This window comes from Glycine max, chromosome 11 (assembly GCF_000004515.6).
Source record: "Glycine max cultivar Williams 82 chromosome 11, Glycine_max_v4.0, whole genome shotgun sequence".
Classification (NCBI taxonomy): domain Eukaryota; kingdom Viridiplantae; phylum Streptophyta; class Magnoliopsida; order Fabales; family Fabaceae; genus Glycine; species Glycine max.
In genome coordinates this window covers 7,252,822-7,271,788 of record NC_038247.2, presented here as the reverse complement: position 1 = coordinate 7,271,788, position 18,967 = coordinate 7,252,822, and the positions used below count along the sequence as shown (strand labels likewise).

The following is an 18,967-nucleotide window of genomic DNA, read 5'->3' as shown; positions in this document are numbered from 1 at the left end:
TCAAACTCGATTAGCATGGTTAAATTGTAAAGACAATTAGCATGCGGACACAGAATGCGGATAAGAAAAGTGTAAGCATTATAAAGTTATACCACTCTTTGGGTGTGCAACATAATGCTAAACCATTCAATGATCTCAAGAGAAAAGACAGCCAACTCATCCAACCAACTAGGAACTGGCCTTTGTCTGAACAACTACTCATTTTTTAGTAGTATTTCTTATTATGAAATAAAATAATCCACAGTATAAATTGAAAATAGAAAAAGGGGTTTAAAATCCGAAGAATTTGTTGTTACTGTTTAGTTTCTCTCCTCTCTCCGCAGTACGCACTACTTGGTTTGACCCACTTTCACTTTAGAGTTTAGAGAGAGAGTCATTCATTTTCATTTCCTTTCAACTTCCACACCCTTTCTCTCTCTTCTCTCTTCCCTCGCACTTAGCTTCCTTCATTTCAATTCCCAATTCCTCTCTTCTTCTGCGCCAAAGGCAGCAGCACAAGGGTTTGTTTTTCTCTTCCCTCATTTTTTTTTTCCTTTTGATCAATTCTTATATTTTGTTTGTTTATTATTCTCTCCCCAATTGCTCATAGAGATCATTCATTCCCTGTGTCTGCGATGGAGTTCGTGGGAAAAACCGTTAGGAAAGAGGTGAAGGGGGTTGGGTTTATCACTGGAACAGTGAAATCCTACGACCCTTCCTCTGGTTTTTTCGAGATCGTTTACGATGATGGTGATTCTGAGGAATTGGAGTCTTCCCAGGTGGCTTCTCTACTTCAATTTCAACCGGGGAGTGTCAAGGCCAAGCCCCGGGTTGGTCGGAAACCTAAGAAGCGGCGCCGCCGCGTTGAGCAGAAGCCGGATGCTGAAGCCAGTTCAGGTAATGTTGGCGATAATTTGGTGGAGGAGGGTAGTGCTTTTAGGGGGGATTTGGATGGAAATGTTTCTTCTGCTAGTGGTGGGGATTTGGATTTAGGGTGTGAGGGGATTGATAGAACCATTGATGTTGATGTTGGGAATGGAGGGAATTCTATTGGCAATGTTAATGGGAGTGTGAAGGAAAACGGGGGTGGAGAGGAAATTGGTTTTGAGTATGGTTTGAACAAGAGTGTCTCTGCTAATGGTAGTTGTGTCAAGGATGGGCTTGATTTGAATGCTAGGCTTAATCTCAATGAGGATTTTAATCTGAATGATGCTTGTAGTTTACCTCTTGACACCGAGGATGGTTTGAATAGAAGAGATTGTATTGATTTGAATTTGGATGTGAGTAATGAAGATGATGTTGGCGTGAATTCGGGTTACCTGGGTCGTTTGGGTGGGGAGGCATTGCAGCGGGAATGTAATTTTGATTTGAATGTCGAGGTGTGTGAGGAAGGTAGGGAAACTCGGTGTGATGATGACGGAAATGGACATTCTGAGGTAGGTGATGCTTTGTTTAGTAGGATGGGGCAGCTCCAAAATGAAGAAGAGGTAAATGTTAATAATAGTTCTGTAGAAGATGACGGAGTTAATGGTAATTTGAATCATGTGTCTGATGCTGTCAAATTGGAGGGAGTTCACGTTTCTGCTGCCCATGCAGCTAAAGATGGTTCTCTGTGTTTGGTTGAGGAAAATGGAGCTGATGATGGCAAAGAGGATGAGGCAGCTATTGATTCTCATCAGATTTCAATTGCAATTTCTGTTAGGGATTCTGATTCTTTGGAGGCTCAGCGAGTTCATTGTCCTTCTGAAGGTGGTGTTGCCATAATTCATGAACACCAAGATGATCCAAGAAGTCCGTGCAAACAAGGAAATAGCCGAAGGAAAAGAAGAAAAGTATCAGATAATCCAGAAGTCACGCCAGAGACAGTTTTAAGGAGGAGTTCTCGTCGGGCATCAGCTAGAAAGCGGGTTTCAAGCACTGTACTAGTGGAGGTGACTGATGATCCTTTGTTGTCCTTGGAAACCAGTGCCTTAACAGAAGAAAAGCCTCTAATCCCTGGTTCTCAGAAATATGAGCAATGCAGTGATCCTCTTCCAAAGCTGCAATTGCCCCCGTCTTCTACAAATTTGAATTTAGATGGCGTTCCTGTTCTTGAACTTTTTTCTATTTATGCTTGTTTAAGATCATTCAGTACTTTATTATTTTTGAGTCCATTTGAGTTGGAGGATCTTGTAGCTGCCCTGAAGTCTGAAATCCCAAGTATATTATTTGACAGCATTCATGTTTCTATTTTGCAAACTCTGAGAAAGAATTTGGAATACCTTTCCAATGAGGGTTGCCAATCTGCATCCAATTGCCTTAGGTATATTTATTTCAATTTTTCATTGGTCAATGGTCATACTACTATACTAGTCAATCTGTTTGATTATGTTTTCCTTATAAGTTCTCCATTTCTATATTTTTACTCTAATGCAGGAATCTTAACTGGGATTTTTTGGACCTGGTTACATGGCCTATTTTCATGGCTGAGTACTTTCTGATTCATGGCTCAGGATTTAAAACTGATTTTGATCTTAAACATCTAATGTTCAGAACTGATTACTACAAACAACCTGTAATTGTGAAAGTCGAGATTCTTCAGCATCTATGTAATGATATGATTGAATCAGAAGCCATAAGGTCAGAGCTTAACAGAAGATCTTTGGTAACTGAGTCTGATGTGGGTTTTGATCAGAATATGTATTTTGACACTGGCAAGAAAAGAAGAGCTGTAATGGATGTGTCTGGTGGCTCTTGCTTGACTGAGGAGAATGTGGATGACACAACTGACTGGAACAGTGATGAATGTTGCCTGTGCAAGATGGATGGTTGTTTAATATGCTGTGACGGTTGCCCTGCAGCATTCCACTCAAGATGTGTGGGAATTGCCAGTGGCCATCTCCCTGAAGGTGACTGGTATTGCCCCGAGTGTGGAATTGGCAAACACATAGCTTGGATGAAATCACGAAGGTCACTTCGAGGAGCAGACTTATTAGGGATGGATCTGGATGGCCGTCTCTATTTTAACAGCTGTGGTTACCTGTTAGTGTAAGTTTAGTTATACCCTTTTTCTGGATAAACTTACATATTAGTGCATCCACCTCTTGTTTTCTACCCTCAGCTTGCCAAATTTTCTTTCATAAGTAACATCAAATTCTTTTATTGGAAATAGTTGTATGACTCTCTGTTCAACTTCTAGGCTGCTTGGCAACTTGTCCTGCTGTTATCCCCATGTATCAGACAAGATTTATGCAGGGCATCTACTAGACAACATATAGCTTGCCTGCAGTTTTGCTTGTCCTTGTGTATTTGATCATTCTTTTCTATCAACAACTGACTCTTTGCTAAATTTAGTTTTTCCATTGAATATGTAATTTGAAGTGGATAGTGTTCTTATCATTGTGAAAAATGCTAACCATATCTCAGATGTCTAAAGCCTAAACTGTTCTGTGCTGATTTTTATCATCTTAGTATGTTCTCACTTTATTTTAATGCTGAAACCTTTGCAGGTCAAACTCATCTGAAGCAGGGTCATTGTTCAATTACTACCACAGAAATGATCTACATGTAGTAATTGAAGCTCTAAAATCTATGGATCCTTTATATGAAGGCATACTAATGGCTATCTATAAGCATTGGGATATCAGTGCTAACTTGAGTGTGGGGGATAGTGTCTTTAGTCAAAGTTCCTGCAAGAACATGCAGATGAAGGGAGAATATTCTACTATGCATACATTTTTAGCACCTTTTACTTCAGAGACATGTTTGGACAAGAATCGGGCTAATGATCAAAGTAAGTTGGACGAAAATTCAACTATTGTTGGTTGTATGCATCTTGGCCAAGAGTATCCAAAAGCTGGGAACCGCCTAGACTCAACGACCACCATAGAAAGTCCTTGTGTTGCTTCTGATGGATCAGCTGATACCACACAGATTAGAACAGGTGTCGACAATGTTCAGATAAATGGGCTCAGTGATTCCCATAGATGTGATGAATCCTTGAATCAGCCAGGAATACCAGAAAGACACCATCCTGTTGGTGACTGTTCTAGGTTAGATGTGGGACGTAAAATAAACTTAAGATCTGTAGGTGCTAGTATTACCCCCTCCACGGACAATAAGGATACTTCAGAAGTACCTTCTGGAATTGACTACATAAACTATTACAGCTTTGCCCGAACAGCTTCATTTGTAGCACAGGAGTTGATGTGTAAATCACCTGAAAAGATGAATAAGATTTTTGCAATGTCTGAAGAAGAAATTATGTCAGACCAAGCAAAGGTCATTATGAAGAAATCTACTAACTTTTGTTGGCCAAGTATTCAGGACCTGAATGCAGCTGCCCACAAAGAAAAATGTGGGTGGTGCTTTACTTGCAAAGGTGAAAATGAAGACAGGGATTGCTTGTTTAATTCTGTGGTGAAGCCTATTTGGGAAGTGCCTAATAATACTTTAGTTGGGCTTCAACCCAGGAAGATCCAGAATGGACGTCTTAGAGATATCATATGTCTTATCTTCTCTCTTGAGGTTCGATTACGTGGGCTTTTGTTGGGTCCATGGTTGAATCTGCATCAAACTGATCTTTGGCATAAGGATCTTTTGAAGGCATCTGATTTTCTTCCTGTTAAACGATTATTGCTTCTTGTAAGGATATGCTTTCTCTCTGTCAATCATTTTTATTGAAGACATTAATATTATGACTATTTGAGTATTTCATGTCTGATTACAAGTTACGAGATATTATTTGACATCATTAGTCAAATCATTTTTGAGCTCTTTGCCCTTTACAATTTTTGTGCATGTTTCCATAAATCTACATAGATGTATATCTTTTTACTATTTTCTCACTGTATGCTTTTTATGTTGCCTTTGACATTAATGAGGTTGAAACTATTATGTTGTAGAATAACTTGATCAACTGCTTTCAACAAAAGAAACACGTCTTTTTTAGTTAGCTGGGTAACATCGCATCGCTGAATATTTCTATTTAAATGTCTGACACTGTCTAATTTTGGATTTTGCAGTTAGAATCCAATTTGCGGCTTCTTGCACTTTCAGCAGATTGGTTAAAGCATGTGGATTCTGTTGCTACAATGGGATCTGCTACTCATATTGTGGTCAGTTCATCACGCACATCTTCAAGGCATGGTATTGGAAGGAAAAGGGCCAGGAATACAGATATTGAAACAAGTTCATCTTCAAACACTGCTAGTGGTTTGGGGATGTACTGGTGGAGAGGTGGCAGACTCTCCCGAAAGTTGTTTAATTGTAAGGCTTTGCCTCACTCCCTGGTTACCAAGGCTGCTAGACAAGGTCTGCAAATTGTTCTCTTTTGTATGTCATGCATGGTTTTTGTGTTAGTAGCCTTTTCATTTCATGGATTATTTTGAATCTATTTGAAATTGTGAAATTCTGTAGGTGGGTGTAGAAAGATACCAGGCATTTTATATCCTGAGAATTCAGATTTTGCACGTAGAAGCAGATTTGTTGCCTGGCGAGCTGCTGTTGAGATGTCAACAAGTGCCGAGCAGCTTGCTTTACAGGTATGATTACCTGGCTTGTTGAGGATGGTCATTGTTTTGGTATATATTTAAGATTTGTTATGTTTTAGAGAAAAGATGGGGAGTACAAATAGTAAATTAATAATCATCCAAAACAGAAAAAGTAATAAACAAGGAATGGAAAGGTTTAAGAATGTAACAAAGTTGTCTATTCCCCTGCATGACATATAAATAATTAAATATTGGGAAATTCCATTGTAACATCGTTGAGCCGAGCATGGCAGAGATGATCCTTATCCCAGAAGAAAGCTAGGGCCTAGGAGCAAAGATATGCTGCTAAATGCAAGGCATTCTGCTTTGACCATATTTGTGAGAGAATTGGGAAAAAAGTAATTCTTTAACTTTCGCCTCCTTATTTTTGCTCAAAACTTTCACACAGTCCAAGTGAAACTGTTACAAAATGAACGGGCTTGCCCAATATTATCCTGCCTCTCCCTAGTAGAGAAAGAGTGAGAAACTGAAATTAGACTTGTTGTCTTCGTTGCTTTTGTTGTAGTGACTGTATCCAAAATATTTTAAAAAAAATAGAGTAACATGACTACCAAAAGGGAAGAGAATGCTGCCATCCAATAGGACCCCAAAATGAACACCAATAATTGTTTGCTCATATGAAGTCAAGGGATGATCTCACATTCTGTTAACCTAAAAAACCTAGAATGAGCATGAGAATTAGAGTGATATATGTAAATATATTGAAATCTTGATGTTGTATACACGTGTTATTCGTATCTTTTGTTCAATGTTACACTCTGAACTTTCATAAATTGGTAGAAGCTGATGAACTTGTCTACTTTTCGTGTAATAAAATAGGTTTTAATCTAAAGATCAACTATTTATGTTTTTCAGGTTAGAGAGCTTTATTCAAACATAAGGTGGCATGATATTGAGAACAACCATTCCCTATATGTGTTGGACAAGGAATCTAGAAAATCAGTGAGGCTGTTCAAAAAATCAATCATACGCAGGAAGTGCACTGAAGGGCAATCTGTGAAATACCTTATTGATTTTGGGAAGAGAAGGGCTATTCCAGATGTTGTTATTAAACAGGGTTCTTTGTTGGAACAATCCTCTAGTGAGAGAAAAAAATATTGGCTGGAGGAGACTTATGTTCCATTGCATCTTCTAAAGAATTTTGAGGAAAAAAGAATTGTCCGCAAGTCCACGGATAAGAAACTTGGAAAAATTCTTGAGATTGGTAGAGTAAACAAGAAAATTCCTCAACAAAAGGGATTTTCATATTTGTTTACCAGATTGGAAAGATCTGATTGCCATCAATGTGGGCACTGCAACAAAGATGTTGCAATGAGGTATTTGTGGTATTCTTTCGTGTTTTGATAAGTTCCTTTTCTGTCACTCTATACATGATTTTTCTTTTCTTTATTGTATTTTAATCTTGTTCATGATTGTTTTGTTTTAGTTGATTGAGGATGAGGCTATGTTTTTTCAAAGTTATTGATGATATTCTTATGTCTGTAAACTAAAGAAGAAAGATTACATGGCTGAGGAAAAAAATCTACAAAATGAATATTCCTTCCCCAAATATCTGCCTAAAACCTTACATGAAAAACGTAATTCAAACTTGGATACTAGTGGTCAGTAACTGTAAGGAACATATATCTGAGAAATACTTAAGCGATGAATCTAATATTGCCATTATAGACAGTATGCTGGATTTTCATTAAAACAACATCATTACATGCATGTGGCCATATGTACGATGATATATTTGTGTTTCTGTAACATTAACTTTTAACAAATATGCATATAAACCAGTACAAAATAGCACTGTAGAAGGATTAAAATTATTTGGCCAAAGATTAGAATGTTCCTAGATTTATGAACTGGCTATTTTTTAATTTTGGGTTTGGCCCAACTTGAGTCAACCGAACAAGAGCTTCTAATGGAGATTTTGTGGAGTGTATTAAATTTCACCAACAAGAGCTTCTTATAGTGATCTTGGTATTTTGTGATTGTGGTTTGAGCAATTGAGTGGTCACTCATTGTACTCTTCATTAAGCATAATGGATTATATGTTTCTCCTGTGGACAGAATAAAAAAAAAGTTCTATAGGTTGAGCTATGATAATTTGATTCGCTGATTATTAGAGGATTGACTGCCATACTTTTTTTATACGAATAAATTTTTATTTATCATTATATATGCACGTACCAATTGTCGTTTTATGCTTCTATCTTGTGTGTGTTAATTATCAAGTGCACTGAGATCTGAGATCTTCCTGCCTTGTTCAGTGTGTAATTTGCCTCAAAATATATACTTATTAATAAATATACCATTTTTTATGAAATTGGCAGGGATGCTGTGAGGTGCCTTCATTGCAAAGGTGTGTGTTTGTCTTTTAATCTGGCATTTTTTCCTCATTATTCTGCTTTGTATCTAGTGAATGGTTTTTTTTTTTTGTTTCACATTTTCTTAACTCCTTTTTATATTCCATAATAATGTATAACTTGTATCTCACTGAATCTGACATTGTTATAAATTATAATTTCAATGTCTTAACATATGGATGTAGTCATCTGTATATTTGTCTTTTAAATGCTTTGTATATGAAACCTTTTCGATGTTGTTGTTTAATTATTGGTAGGCAGCAGGGTTTAGTCACTTTTTTTATTGACATCTCAACATACTCTTCTTGACAGGGTTTGACTTATAATTGAGTTTCAATAGCTTGTATGAAACACTGGTCATTAATTGACATTGTCATATAAGATTCAGCTCATGCATTTTAACTAAATGACAGAGTTTAAAGTCGATCAGAACATAGCCATGTTATAGAACAACAAACCAGCCTTATCTCACTAGATGATGGGGTTCGCTACATGAATCAATTAGAAACACCATTATTCTCTATAAAAAACATGGCTGGATTATGAGGTGCCAAAATGTGTATAAGCTTTTTTTTCTTCATAAGAAAAAAGAGATTTGCATTTTGACATGCTAAAGACTAGATGATGTATCTAGATTGATGAAGAATTGGATAAATTTGTGATGGAAGCTAGAATTTTTTTCTGTAACCTCTTTAACATGAGCAATAATCTGTGTATGTTTCACTAAGTTTTGATTACTATTTGTTTTCTTTATCAAGTGATTACTATTTGTTTTATGCTGCTATCTAGTGTTTTTTCATCTTTTAATGTTGGTTATGTTTCATAAACTATATTTGCACTTCAATACCTCATTATCATTTTATAATTTATAGGATATTTCCACAAGAGGCATGTCAGGAAATCAAGTGGCACAAGAACCACTGGAAGCTCTTATTCATGTCACAGATGTCAAGATGGGTTGCAAGCAAAGACTAATACTAATAAAAGGAAAGTTGACTCAAAACTGCAGAAGATTCAAGCAAAGAAACGTAAAATTGTGCCTTCAGTTTGTAAATCATTGAACCTCAAGGGCAATAAAAAGGCATCGAGTAAGAATAAGATTCGACAGGTGAGATCTCGAAACAGTAAGAATATCCCATCAAGTATACCTCTTCGCCGTTCTACTAGGAAGGCCAAATCGTTGTATATGCATAGTCAATTGAATGGGGGACATAAAAAAGGAAAGTCAACTAAAAAGAATGTGGGGCGGAAAAAGGGAAAGCAAAGTCAAACCAAGAAGGTGACCCCTCAAAAGTCCAAGGAAACTACTGATCAATATAAGAAGTTGCCAGTTACTACTGCACATAAGAAGAGAACAAGAACCTGCAACAGTTATTGGCTTAATGGTCTTCAGTTGTCTAGAAAGTCAAATGATGAACGAGTAATGCTGTTTAAAGAGAAAAAGTGTGTTGTCTCATCTGAAGATTTCTCTGGCTCTGTTGATTATCCTAAATGCTGCCTTTGTTGTGGAAATGAATGCACCTTGAATTATATTGCGTGTGAAATCTGTGGAGGTGACTACTTTAATTCTTATCTGTTTTTCTTCCTTTTGGGCTAGGGGATGGGTGAGGAAAGGAGAAGCTAACACTTGTTGCAAGTTAACAAAATAATATTGTAAATGTCTGTACATGTTTACTACACCTTTTGAACATCTATCAAAATATATTTTGAACATACTATGCTATTATGCAGATTGGTTTCATGGCGATGCTTTTGGGCTCAATGTGGAGAACACCAGACAACTTATTGGATTTAAGTGCCATGTTTGTCTTGATAGAACTGCTCCAATCTGTCCCCATTTGAAGATTAATGCATTGTCTCGCACTGAAAGCAATGCTGCAATTGAGTGTGCGGAGGAGTTATCTAATCCTGTTTCTCTACAACCTTTAAGTGAGGTATGCTTGCCTCTTTTAAATCTGATTTGTTGTTTGACCTGGAGGATCAAATGATAAAAGGTCAAATGAACAAATCATGCATTTTTTTATAATTTATAAACTTTTGGATGATGAATATGTCTAGTGTTTGTCATAACATCTGCACATCAGTTTTCCTAAAATTAGAAAATATTTATTACTGGTTTATCCACATCTGTTAAACTGGGATGTAGTTGTCTATTAGAGGATTTGATGCTCGAGTTGGCTATAGATTTAGCCTAGACATCCTATATTCCTATTCAATTATGTGCTGTGGTCCAGGAAATTTTTGGGCGGTATATCTGCACATATTGGTTTGCTTTCAATGATATAGGAGAATGTAACTCCTTTATTTTCGAGGGGCAAAACTTTTAAAAAATTATCTAAAGAATTTTGTTTTGTTGCACTGTGATATGTGGTAGGAATAACTCCTATCTAGAGTGAGATTATGCGCAAAATGAAAATTTGGAGAAGAGATATCGTATGTATTAATTATTCTTGAGTAAAACAGTGAGCAAAAATAGGAAGAGCTACAGTTGCTCCATGCCAAGGAAAGCTAAAAGCTGAAAAGAGGAAAATTTGCATGAATCTCTCCCCCCTCCAATTCCTCTACTTAGCAGAATTCACAGATCTATTCCCTCTTTCCTATAACTATCTTTTCCCGTCAAGATCCCTTTCTTGGGTCTTTGAGAATATACGTGCAGGGCCTTTTTAGTAATCAATGTTTTTAAAACTGGACTAGTTGGTTCTAGGTTTAATGGTTTAACTGTGGTCGAACTAGTATTAATATTAATATAATAATAATTATGAACCCATTAAAAGGTTTAATGCTTTTAGTATCGTATTAACATAAAATGGTGTGTATTTTAGCTTTTGGTGTAGTAAAATTAATGAATTTGTTGTCAATTTTCAACTCAGGATGTGTACATTGTTGATAACATCTACATTATTGTTTCTGTATTTCTATCTTCTTTGAGAAGATGACATAAAACCTTTTTGTAGTTTTTATATCATCAGGTTTATAATAAATGATTGAAGTGAAAATTTCACTTGTCATTGCAGATCCCTTGCAATTAAATACTGTTGGCAGTCATGGATGAAATCTTCACTGTGCTGGTATTATGATACATCTGTTTTTGTGGAAAGATACATATTGATACAGCTAGTTAGTAGATAATGGTTTACAAAAATTGGGTCCAGATTCTTCAAGGAGAGGTTTTTATTCTTTAATATGAGGAATCATTTGGGTTAAGCTGAAAATGTTGAATACAGTAGTTGGTGAGGAGCCTTTTAGTGTAACAGTATTGAATCAGCAAGTCAGAAGTGGTATACCCCTGTTCTTTTCAAAATAAAATTGCTGGTAGTTAAAATGAAGAATTTGTAGTCTTAAGGTTGTGTAGTGTGTACAGTTTCTTATGTTTGATGCTTAGAAACTAATTTTTATCTGTGGTTCTGTGGTATCTTATAGACAAGTTGCTATATTGTCCCCTGTGAATGTTCCAAATTCCAATTCTATCTGTGGTTGTACATTTTGTCAAACTTTTTATCTGTCAAGTTATATTGTTTGCCCCTTGTGAATGTCCAACTCTATTGTTTGTTGTACATTTTGTCAAATTACCCCATCCTGCTAAACACTTAAGTTTTTAATTTATTGATTATAGATACCCAGTTTGTGCAAGATTTTTATACTTGTTTATCTTCATTGCAGGTTTGATGATTTGCATTGAAAAAGGACATGGCGGGACATCGGATGCCAGCTTCTTGTAGGGTTGTTTTTCTTCATGCTGGATTTGGTGGCAAATGATTTTTTGTTTATATAAAAAAAATTGTCGTTAGACAGGTTCACTGTAGGAGGAATGATTGGTTGATCCGGCTTTTGCTCTGTTGCCTTCTATTTCAACTGCCGTCGAAAGGGAAAGAAGAATAATGAAACAGGCATATGCTTCGCTCAAGAGGCTGAAGATAATTGTAATCAGGACATAGTAGAGTATATACATCAATTGCATTCATGATTGTTATTCTAACCCATCAGCATTCATTGTAGCATTCTTTAATGTAGGGCCTTTTCTTCACTAGAACTGATTTCACTGATGTCTTATCAAACTCTTTTGAAAGACTGGAGTATAGCAGATCTCAGTAAAGAGAATATTGTTCATTGCAGATAGTAAATAGAATCTTCCTCTGTAAGAGATGTTTCTGCTCGTTTTGTCGTTGTCTTGGTGAAAACTGAAGCATGGGGGAAAGGGGAATTTCCTGGGGTGTCATTGACCAGTTGAAAGTTATTTTCGCTTTCGTGTCCACCCGAGTTCCAAAGTGTATATGCATCAATTTAATATGCTGATTCCAAGTGCAACAAATATGAATTGGAATTGTAGTTTATTTTATTATTATTTAAATCTGGTGTCTATGTAGATCTTTTCATACACAAAATGTATTTTATTTAAATTAGTGTGTAATTTGTGTTTGTCACTTTAGCGCATTAAAAAACAAAACAAAATGTCTTACTTTTGCATATATTTAAAAAACCTTTGTTTGTCTCTCAAAGAGTAAAATGTTAAATTAGTTTGTAGAAGGTAGAAAATTTGAAATAAGTCCTTTTATTGATATATATATATATATATATATATATATATATATATTAAATTAATTAATTATTTTTGTAAGTCTTTAGAATTATGTTAATATTATCACATAAGTTATGAATTTTTTAAAATGAGTGATTTACACCTTTTGGGATGGTTATTTTAACTTTATTACTTCCATTAAGGTGACAATTTTTTGCACTCACTTTTTTTCTTATTCACAAAAGAAAAGTGTTATGTTATCCTTTAAAAAAAAATTAAAAGTATGTTTGATAGGGAGAGAAGAAATATGGGGAGGGGAAGTGGCAAGTTAGGGGAAAAAAAGAGAAATAAATTGAAAATAGAGGATGTTTGGAAGAAGAGAAATAGAGAAAAATATAGGATGTTTGTTAAAAGAGATATAAAATGAAAATAGAAAAAGAATATTTGAATTAAAGTGTTTTGTTAAGTATGAATCATTAAGTTGAAGTATAAAATTATGTAATTATCTTACAATTGTGTGTCTTATATATTATTATTTTTAAAACATAAATACACTTTTTCACAAACAGGTACTAAAAATATGGTCACATATAATCGATTTATATCCTAGCCATTTTTTATATGCGGCACCACGGAAGGAGAACGGAATAGTTCTAGCGCAAAGAAAAAGTGAGAAGTATGCAAAAGGAACAAAACTCAAAACGGTATGAACGAGGACACGAGAAGCAGCAAGATAATTTTGCAACATTGTTCAAACAGGGCCAATTTCCTCTCTTTTTTGTTCGTGAGAGAGTGGAATTTCTGCACCACGGGACCCACTAAAATTTTAAATATTTCTCATGTATTTCACTCCTATCAAACGCTGAAATTTTGAGACTTTTGCGTTTTTCCCCACTTTTCTCTCGTCCTACATTTTATTTTGTTGCTGCCAAACGTGTGTAAAGGATGACAATTTTATTAAGGAATTATTTCAAGCTAAAAAATTAGAAGATAAAAATTTTATCAATTAAGATCCTCTACTATTATAATATGCAAAAAATATCTTAAGCATGCGATTAATTCACATGTTAGTATAGAAAAAAAATATGTTGAAAGATGTCAATTCTATTAATAAGTCTTTTTTTATCTTTAGAGATTAATTTTTGGTTCTCAACTAAAAAATATCTTAAGTTTGTTGGAAAAAAATACAATATTAAAAATAAAACAAAAAAGAAAAGTAACTGTAAATAAAAAATTAAGTATATAATTTGGTCAAAATGATATATTTTTTATATTTTTATAATTTGTGAAAAATAAATTAAAAACACTCTTTAAAAAAATACATGTAAATTTAACAAAAGAGTATTATCATTAGAACATTATTTATATCATTATTTGTTTGTGATAAATATAGGATAAGATAACACGATAACGTTATAAAAATTGTTATCAAGTATGATTTTAAATAAAATAAAAAGTTTATTTTATTCTACTCTTATTTTATTTGATCATATGTTATGTACTAAATACATCCTTAACAGAGACTATCATGTCATATTATTGCCACAAAAAAATATCGTCCACACTGTTAAATTTTAAAAATTAGATGAAACATTATTGGAAGATAACAAAAGAAAGATAAGAAATATTTTTATAAACTTTTTATTTTGATTCAAAATTTGAAAGAAAAAAAAAGGGAACTAAAATCCTCCTTTACTTGATTTCGGCGCCACCCGATTAAGAAATTTGGAAGAAAAAACCTTTATATTAAATTATTATTAAGTTACTTATTTCTCCCTTTTTATCCTCTAAGATTCTTCTCATCTCCATTTAGATTTGTCCAGACCAAATCAATTAATGATAATAATTTGTTTTTGGCACGCATCAATTAATATAATAATATATCATTTTCATCACTTGAAAAAAAATATAAAAAATATTTTTTGTCATAAAAAAGATTGAATGCGGGCCGAAAAGGAAAGCAAAGTAGGGTTACCCAACCCGTTTGGGGGACGGCGCCTTTGATTGCTATTAGCCGTTGGCCGTTGCGTTGTGATCTTTTGTTGCAACGTTCAAATTATTTGAACAATTTACGCAAATAGGGTTTGGTGAATTCCGCAACGGCTAGTACAATCTTTTTAAGCCACACCTTTTCTCATCTCATTCATTCACCAACACAACCCTCTTCTTCTTCTTCTTCTTTTTCTTTTCCTCTCTCTTTGCAAGAAGGAAGATTCAGATTCAGATATCACTATCTTCTAATCTTTTTCTTCCTTCTTTCTTTCTTTCTTTCTTTCTGCAACTCAAAATTGTTAGTCGTTCAATCCTCACAATATGGCTGCCAATAATAATATTCATGGGAACACTGAATCTGCTCAATCCAACATTGCTCCTCCCGCTAAGCAGCCTCTACATCCTGCTAAGGCTGTTGATTCTCAATCTGTACTCAAAAGGTTTTTCTTTCTTGCATATTTTCTCTCTTGTCTTTAAAATAAACTTTCAATTTCATCTCTAAAGTTTTATTATCTTCTAAATAGTTTTTATCTCCAGTACATTAGAAATCATTGATGAGTATTATAATACTATCCATCTAATCGATAACTGAATGTTGTAAAAAAAATATCAATCAATTTAGAGATTAAACTGATGTATATTCTCAGTATTTAAGGATAATATATGAGAGAAAGAATAATGCTTTAGGGACTATATTTCTGGTTTATTCGTTTTGTCTTTATATCTAATTGGTTCCTTGTTTTGTGTTGTTAAACAGGCTGCAATCTGAATTGATGGCTTTGATGGTAAGAAAAGCATATACAATTGGCTTTGGCATAATTGAAATCAATAATGAATGATTTAATTTTGTCTAGTTGTGAGAAATTATGCTGATTTTTGTTTGGATTTGTTAGATGAGTGGAGATTCTGGGATATCTGCGTTTCCTGAGGAGGACAACATATTCTTCTGGAAGGGAACAATAACAGGAAGCAAAGATACTGTGTTTGAAGGCACAGAGTATAAGCTATCACTCTCCTTTCCCAATGACTACCCTTTCAAGCCTCCAAAAGTCAAGTTTGAAACAACCTGCTTCCACCCCAATTTTGATGTGCATGGCAACATATGCTTGGACATACTCCAGGTTATTTGATGTGACAATTTGTAGATCAAATATTAATTGTGTTCTTCCATTCATTGTCACTCTATATTCTGATGTGTTCTTTTCTTGTGATCTTTTGTTTATTTTTATAGGATAAATGGTCATCTGCTTATGATGTCAGAACAATTCTTCTTTCCATCCAAAGTCTGCTTGGAGGTACCTCACTTGAAAAAGCACTCAATTTAAATTTAAATGCTCTCTCGTGTTTGTTTTCTTTTTTGTTTTTGTTTCTTACTTCTTCTTTTTTTTTTGTAACAATTTAGAGCCAAACATTAGTTCACCACTAAACCAACAAGCAGCACAGCTTTGGAGCAATCAAGAAGGTAACAATATACATCTTTGAAATATTAATGAGTTTGAATGTTTAAAGAGCTAAAATGAGTTTGCGATGTGTTTTGGGTGTACAGAATACAGGAAGATGGTGGAGAGGTTGTACAAATCTGCAAATTGATATCAGTCTTGCAGGAGAGAAGAAGGGTCCATTCCTGTCTGCTTCGGAGAAGAGAAAGGGATGAAGCCATTATTTGTTTTTAGGGTGTCCTTTTCTGATGGGCCTGCTTTTATATATTACAATTTACGAATTGTTGCATGTTTCTCTCTTCTTTACAATTGATAGTTAAAAAAAAGATTTCGTTTTTCCTACATTTGTGTTCTTTGTGTGATCATGTTTACGAATTAAATTTAAGTTTTAACAATCATAAAAGACAATTTTGAGGTGTTTAGGGCTTATTGAAATTGAAATAAGCGTTTGTATAAACACTTTCAAGCACTTGTTAAAATAATTTGGAAGTATTTTATATAAATTGTTAATTTTTTTTTATAAGCTGCATCTCTATTTTTAGAGATTATTTTAATAATTTGATGACAATGTTTCAACGTGGGATGAGCAATACATATTTTATTTTAAGATAGTATAAATATTAATCATTATTTTAAAAATTTCATCGCAATGTTTCAACGTGAAAGTCCATATCTTATTGATAAAAAATATTAATCAGATTATATCTTATTTTCTTAATTTTAAAAAATACAAAGTTAATTGTAATTTATTAATCAATCGATGTAAATAAAATGAAAACAAAAAACAACAAAAATTAAAATTTCCGGATCTAAAAGTTCAAGGAATTTAAAATGATTTATAATAGAGTATTTGAAAAAATATTTAATTTTTGGTATTTTTATGTCATTTTGATTGACTGAAATTTTCTCAAAAAAATATAGAATTTGAATTTTTTTTTCGAAGATGCTTATTCTAACTCACGTTTTTGTTCACAACTTTTTTTCGCTCAACACTACAACTAAGGGTGACCAAAGTTTTTACGGTCGATATCGACATAAGTTGTTTGTTTTTCACTCATGGGAAATTTTTGCTAATGTCGGCCAATGATTTTTTTTACCATTGTCATCCAGGTTTCTTCGGTTGATGTTGACCAATGATTTGTTTGGCCAATGTTGGCTAGATTTTGTCTACTGACATCAGTCATGACTAGAGACACCTGTCAAGTATTTTCAGCTGACGTCAGCTAGGTTTTTCCAGCTAACATCAGCCAAAGTTATTTTTAGCCAATATCGATTAAAATTATTTTTTAGTCGATGTTAGCTAGGATGTTTTGGCTGATGTCAACTAGATTTTCTTAGCCGACGTCGGTTAGGATTTTTTCGCTGACATCGACTAGGGTTTTCTGGTTGACATCAACCAGAGCTATTTCTTAATCACATTAGTTAGTGTTTTTGGTTGATGTTGACTAGGGTTTTTTCTGCTAACACCAGCTAGGTATTTTTGACCAACATCGAGCATGACTATTTTTAGTAGACATCGACTAGGTTCTTACAATTAACATCTACTAGAGTTTTTTCGGTTGACATCAATCAGAGCTATTTTTTAGTCAACATCAACCAAGACTATTTTATAGCCGATGTTGGGTAGGGTTTTTTGTCCGACATTGGTCAGGGCTATTTTTTAGTCAACTTCGACTAGGGATTTTTTGGCCAATGTTGACCAATGATATTTTTCAGCCGACATCGGGTAGGTTCTATTGGTCGGCATCGACCAAGTTATTTTTTAACCAATATTGGATAGATTTTTTTGTCAACGTCTGCTGGGATTTTTTAGGCCGACATTAACTAAAAATAGCCTTGGTCAATGTCGTTCGAAAAGACCCTAGCCGGTGTCGGCAAAAAAACCCTAGCCGACATTGGTAAAAAAAAAATCTAGCCAACATCGACTGAAAAATAGACTCAACCAACGTTAGCCAAAAAATGGCCTCGACTAACGTCAACTGACAAATATTTCTGGCATACTTCGACAAAAAGAAAAAACTCTATTTGATGTCGACCAAAAAATAGTCTTGGTTGATGTCGGTTTAAAAACATCACTAGTTAGTCAGACAAAACAACCCTAGTTAAAATTATCAATATTTTATATTTATAAATTATTAAAAATTTAAAATATTTTTTAATTAATATTTTAAAATTAGTTTGTATTTAATTTCTATAAAATTTAATATTAAAATTTCATTTATTCAAAATATAAAATTGAAATTTTACAGGAAATTGAATTATCTTATCTAAATAAAGAATTTAAAATAAAAAAAATTTAAATTGACTTATCCAAATAAAACATTTAAAAAATAAAAGAAATTAAAATCAAAACAATTCAAATTTATTTTGAAATTCTTAATCTAAACATTCTTGATCTAAACACAAGTTAGGAAATCCAACGCACATGACAGAGATAATGTGCTGTACAAGTTCCCCAGCGGAATCAATTTTATAATCTCAAAATACACTGCAAAAATATAATAAAACGTACCTTTTTTATTGGAATTGAATTTTTCAGTTACGTATATAATTTATAGCATTAATTGAATTAATTATTATATAAATTACCTTTTAAATAGCAATTTAATTGATTATGATGTTAATTAATTGTATCATTTTAATTCGATTGTAATTAAAAAAGATGTTTATCCTGTGCCATCTTCGGGGAATATACTGAGTGGGATAAGTAGTGGCTGAGCCATGGGTGTTCAATTTTTGTGAGATATCACGATTTCTATATGAATATGGGTTCTGGTTATAATCTTCCACATAGATGAAGTAAGAATTTGGCTTGTCAGCGGTTTATGCTTGGATGGATGGGTAAATTGTGCAGTTCGTAGAGTGTGCTGGCACATCTTGACTTTCCTTTTTAAAAAAAAAAGATAACTTATTTAAATCTCATAATTAATTGATTATGATACTAATAGAAATTGAATTAATTATTATATAAATTATTTTTTATTATTAATATAATCGATTATGATATTATTTGTACCATAATTAATTCAATTCTAATTAGAAAAGGTAAATTGTGTAATCATTAGTTTCAATTTAAAAGTTAATTTAAATCATAATCAATTTAATAACTATTAAAAGTATAGATAATGAAATTATGTTATATATTTAAATCATAAT

General features: G+C 33.6%; 2 protein-coding genes across 3 annotated transcripts; both read left to right on the top strand.

Annotated features, from left to right (window-relative positions):
- Positions 1-258: 258 nt before the first annotated feature.
- Positions 259-11,985, top strand: LOC100800973 (DDT domain-containing protein PTM). 2 transcript variants are annotated; one of them, XM_006590712.4, is made up of 12 exons: positions 259-500; positions 590-2,281; positions 2,395-3,006; positions 3,468-4,602; positions 4,983-5,271; positions 5,377-5,501; positions 6,366-6,826; positions 7,832-7,860; positions 8,737-9,417; positions 9,596-9,798; positions 10,879-10,932; positions 11,525-11,985. In XM_006590712.4, the coding sequence occupies exons 2-11, from the start codon at positions 615-617 to the stop codon at positions 10,891-10,893; spliced, it is 5,217 nt and encodes a 1,738-aa protein (XP_006590775.1). In that variant the 5' UTR covers positions 259-500; positions 590-614; the 3' UTR covers positions 10,894-10,932; positions 11,525-11,985. The 2 variants fall into 2 exon arrangements, with proteins under 2 accessions (XP_006590775.1, XP_003538947.1); XM_003538899.5 differs by lacking the exon at positions 10,879-10,932 and having other exon boundaries at positions 262-500.
- A 2,516-nt stretch (positions 11,986-14,501) lies between these two features.
- On the top strand, positions 14,502-16,153 carry LOC100527864 (ubiquitin-conjugating enzyme). The gene is made up of 6 exons (NM_001251712.2): positions 14,502-14,812; positions 15,130-15,157; positions 15,266-15,493; positions 15,604-15,667; positions 15,775-15,834; positions 15,919-16,153. The coding sequence occupies exons 1-6, from the start codon at positions 14,694-14,696 to the stop codon at positions 15,960-15,962; spliced, it is 543 nt and encodes a 180-aa protein (NP_001238641.2). The 5' UTR covers positions 14,502-14,693; the 3' UTR covers positions 15,963-16,153.
- Positions 16,154-18,967: the final 2,814 nt, after the last annotated feature.